Source organism: Hyalella azteca, unplaced genomic scaffold (genome assembly GCF_000764305.2).
Source record: "Hyalella azteca isolate HAZT.00-mixed unplaced genomic scaffold, Hazt_2.0.2 contig5819, whole genome shotgun sequence".
Lineage (NCBI taxonomy): Eukaryota > Metazoa > Arthropoda > Malacostraca > Amphipoda > Hyalellidae > Hyalella > Hyalella azteca.
Window position 1 is genome coordinate 5,662 of NW_025935999.1, and position 4,584 is coordinate 10,245.

Consider the following 4,584-nt stretch of genomic DNA (forward strand, 5'->3'; position numbering starts at 1 on the left):
CTAATATTCTATTACAACGAATCCTGATCAATGTAGAGTCGCTTAAGTTGTTATGCTATATAGCGAACATCAATATTGGTTTAGGGCGACTCTGTCCTGTAAAATAATGACAGCATTGTAAGAAAGCACTGAATCTGTTTTATCTCGATTTGACAAGTTCCAATATAACAAAACGCGCGTACTTAGTAGTAAGCAATTATGTCCCTGCAGACATACTTTCTAAAGCACCTCCAAAAGCTACGTATAGGTGTAAAATTCTAAACATCTAGAATTGGGACACACTCTGTTCCTGATTATATTAAAGATGATACAGGTAAAAAGGGTGATACAGTTAAAATGCTATATAAGACAAATTCATCTTGCTTCTAAATAACCCCGAACCACAGTGAAACCGCAAACTTCGAAAAAACACCTAAGGTTCAGTGTTAGATTCGAAACATCAAGGATTGGAACTCACACTGTGCCTTTTAAGATGCTAACATATCGTAGATAATATCTTATCTATACCATATGTTATATATTATCTATTAAAACAAGTATGATGTTATAAAAGCTAAATTCATCCCGTCTCTATTCAATGCAAAAGCTTTGAATATACCTGAATTTGTTACAAACTTCGATATTTGATTAGATTTCTTCGGTCGTGCTAAAATTCGGGTACCATCTACGCTTCTGGCGAAGAGTCGCTACGCTCGGCTACACCTCATCAAAATCGGGCACCTGATCAAAATTAGCTTCTGGTCAGAATCTCACCCGTTCAATTATGACGGTTGAAACATGAACGAACTAGGGCAACGCAACGTAGACACAAATTACGCCCGCGTATATATCCATTTTATTGCAGAGGCAGTCGTAAAACAAGGTTCTTGGATCGCAAATGCCAATACAATTCTGGGTGCCGTTGTCAGGTTCGCCGTCGTCCCAGCCGTAGATGACAGCGTCAGGCACCAGCACTCCGGAGCTGCGGGTGACGTAGGATCCATTGCTGGTGCGTATCATGTCCAGGAAAATCGCTGCCGACTGCCGGATGGACAAAATTGCCCGGTCCTGGAAGTAGACATTTTTTTCTGATTCAATCCATCATTTTTTTGCGGAAATCTGTGAGTAAGAATTACCTACCCATGAGTGTCCGATCAACGATGCTTCATGACAAATACTTATTTCAAAGCAAATAACGGAGGTTTCTATTGTTAACGAATCTAGTTAAACCTTGTTTAACCGAGCGGCAAAGTTCGAGAGCAGGTGTTCGGCTCAACAGCACGCTATCTGCGCTTAGTCCTCTGATAGCCGGGATTCTATTTTTGATTCTCGCTTAGAGGGACAATCGTCGTTAGGGAGAATAAAATCTTAACAAAATCGGGAAACGCCTAGGCTTCTGCCCAGGAGTCGCTACCGTCAGCTTAGAATAATTCTGGCTCTGCATGGCCATGGCACCCTATTGAAATCAGCTTCTGGCCAGGATCTAATCACCGACTTGACTAAGAGTGACTAAGAGAAGACCTGAGAGTGTGACTAAGGATTGACAGCGAAGTTTCGAGCTTGTAAGCTGCTTGGAGGCCTTCTCTCAAGTCCGGCCGAAGCGGACTTGGGCGACTGATTTACGTCCTAGGTGGCACCTGATGCAGAGTCGGTTCTGCGTCCAAATCTAATTAGGCGTAAGACTATGCTTTGGTGGAACACTCACCTTCAGGGAGGCAGGGTAAGGCACCGGCTCCATGCCATTGTTCTGGCATGTGTTCAGTGCGACTCTGGAAAGAGGATGTATGATTCAATTCCTCATAGCCTTTATTGAGTTATATTTAAAATAAATTATCAGTCATGCAAAAAACTATAAACATGAACAAGCTCCTTATACACGACACTTTCATGCAGAAATCGGATCATAATTCTTGAAATCTTACGAATGTTAAATAGCTTCCAGAAAGATTTTAGTAATGTAGGCAGACAATTTTGTAATTTAAAATTGATAAGACGATGTTAATGGGCAAACGGCTTGGAAGGTCATATTAAATATTACAACACAAAATATTTTAGGCAGAGAAGTGTTTTCTCATTTTGCTCTAACAAAATAATTTGTGATTCAGAAACGGCCTTTGGCCACATACTTCCACTTTTTCCAGCACATGGAGAAAAGTGATCTGAGACAACTCTTATAGCTTGAACGTTAAAAAATTGTGAGGTAGAAACGGCCTCTGGTCACATATTTCCCCTTCCCTTTTGATGGAAATGATTCGTTCCTGAAGGCCGTCGGTGTTGAGGTCTTCACGGCGCCGGCCACCGTAGCCACCACCACCAGCAGGCACTGCGGCAGTCGAGGCCAATACTTTGCTTTCGATACTTAACGAACATCAATAACTTAATCGTGGTACGAAAATATTTAGACAGAAAAAATGTAATCTCTTTTTTTCTGTGTACGGTGTCAACTAGGGCGTTACTCAAGACTTTAGCGAATCCGCAAGAACCAACCAGGTTCATCATATTTTTCGTAGTTAAACACCGACAGAAGAATAAAAAAGTTATAAATTAAACCTTCATTCAACAACAGGAAGTTAAAGAATGTGTGTACGAGAGAAGTCAAGTTCCAACTTCGCCGCATTCAGGTCTAGATTTGGAGGTCTCTCTCAGGGTTGCCAGATGGCCTAAAAACGGTCTAGTCCGCGAAGAAAAAGGCCTATAATTCAATATATAGTAGTATATATTCGTAGGTTCCGGTGTAAAAATGATTTTTTTTGCAATTTCTAAAATATAATTAGGAAGTACCCATATCATAAATTTCAACCGGCCAGCGCAAGTGAAAAAGAACTAATTCGCGAAATTTGTCGGGAAAAACCCTCTGGCAACCCTGGACTATGATAGAGCTGATTGAGTAAGCCACTATTCCGCACTACACAGTCGATCCGGCAGCATCATACGGTTTGGTTAATCTTCTACCGCCGTATGTTACTTTCCGGGAACATAACTTTCAACTTAAATTATGCGTAAACTATTAAATGTAGCAACCTGAGGACGTTTGTACGCAACAGAGAACATTTTAAAGTTGTTGTACGTGGCGGCAACCATCAGTGCAAGTCATTTTGCGCTCACTAGATTCTAGAACGTATCCTTTTTGGGAAGTAGGCGCGTGACAATATTGCTCCGGTTACTCACATGTCAGGCAGTAGAGGGTTAAAAACCCATCAGTAAAAAAGGCATCTATAAAAAGTGTATTTCCCTCGTTTACACTCTCACCGGTCTATACCGGGGGAGTCTCCGTTTAGCCGTGGTCGAGAGAGGCTCGTGTTTGTGGTCCCAAATTTTTAACTTTTACTGAGCCGTTTTCGGAACTCTTTTCGCATTTTTTTATGATCCGTGTCAGAGAATGATCGAATTTCAGTGAAGTTTGCAAAAGAGATTGCGAATAGAAAGAACAAGCCTATAGTAAAAGTGTTTTCATTTTAAATAACGCGGACTTTTTAGAGTCGGTGAGGAACGCTTGCTTGCGCGGGTAACGTGTGACTGCCTCTCCCACGCGGGAGTCGGGACAATACAGCCTTAGCTTTCTTGTCCAAGCCAACCCCTTCCTTGAACACCCAAGAAGCTGAGATCGCCGCTCTCTGAACGTCGCTTACTCTCAAGTCTGTAAAAGAATTTTTTACAACACTTTGGTAATTTGTACAAATTTTTACTTAACTTGGTTTCGGTTTTTAACTTAAGTTTATTTAGCTCTTGCATTTCAAGATGGCTGGTTACAGAGGAAAAAAATTAATTGAAAAGGCCTCCAGTTAAACCGAATGCAAAGATCAAATCGCAAAATGAGCGAGGGAAAATTTGTAAATTTTGCAAGCTAGTTTTGCCTAACGTCAATGACGCTACAGTGGCCTGTGATTGTAGAGGGGATATCATCTGCAACAATTGTGCAAAGTTGAGCAAGACAGGCTGCTCGCTAATTCGCAGAAACAAGACTGGTATTGCCAGGACTGCCAACAACCTGCACTTAGCGCTGTAAAAAGAGAAAAAAATGGAGGAAGAGAAGTGCTCTTCTATGTTTTTTGTCTTTAAGGCCGAAAGGGAAGAAACCAACACGCAAGAGTTAAGAAAGAGAGTCGAAATGGAGGAGAACCACAAGAAAGAATTTGGCTTGTTGCGAAGCGAATTACACTCGTTACGAAAACTCATTTGCACAAAACAGAAAATGGCGATAACAGAGAAGGTAAAGGCCGCAAAAAGGCTCATCTCTGATCTCGCCAGCGAGAGCACTCGTACCCTGCTGGATAGAGAGAGAAGACTTAACCTTATTTGGTTTAACGTTCCCGAAAGCAATGCTTCGGATGCTGAATTTATTATACCGATTGCTATGCCAAGGCACTAAACGTCGTTGTGAATATAACGGCATGCAAGAGGCGACGATCGAAAGACGCTAACACCTGTAGCCCGCTGCTGGTAACTGTGCAGGATACAGCCCAGCAGGTCGGACATGTGCTTAAGGCTGCGAGAAAACTAAGTGAATTCCCAGAGTTTAATGCAGTCCTTGTTAAGAAGGATGCTACCCCTTTAGAGAGAGAAAATTTTCGCAAGAAATGGCAGGAGAGACTCAGGCGGAAAAAC

General features: G+C 41.8%; 1 protein-coding gene across 1 annotated transcript; it reads right to left on the reverse strand.

Moving 5' to 3' along the window:
* Positions 1–558: 558 nt before the first annotated feature.
* Positions 559–2,161, reverse strand: LOC125177929. Its single transcript, XM_047880649.1, has 3 exons — positions 2,106–2,161; positions 1,685–1,748; positions 559–1,047 (listed from the first exon to the last, which is right to left on the reverse strand). The coding sequence occupies exons 1-3, from the start codon at positions 2,123–2,125 to the stop codon at positions 787–789; spliced, it is 345 nt and encodes a 114-aa protein (XP_047736605.1). The 5' UTR covers positions 2,126–2,161; the 3' UTR covers positions 559–786.
* Between the last annotated feature and the right edge of the window lie 2,423 nt (positions 2,162–4,584).

Bases quoted from the DNA above. Each gene is read 5' to 3' on its own strand.
- LOC125177929 (XM_047880649.1), bottom strand. From the start codon at position 2,125: ATGTGCTGGAAAAAGTGGAA. The intron at 1,749-2,105 runs GTATGTGGCCAA...TCCTCTTTCCAG, and splicing joins ATGTGCTGGAAAAAGTGGAA to AGTCGCACTGAACACATGCC. The intron at 1,048-1,684 runs GTGAGTGTTCCA...GTCTACTTCCAG, and splicing joins CTTACCCTGCCTCCCTGAAG to GACCGGGCAATTTTGTCCAT.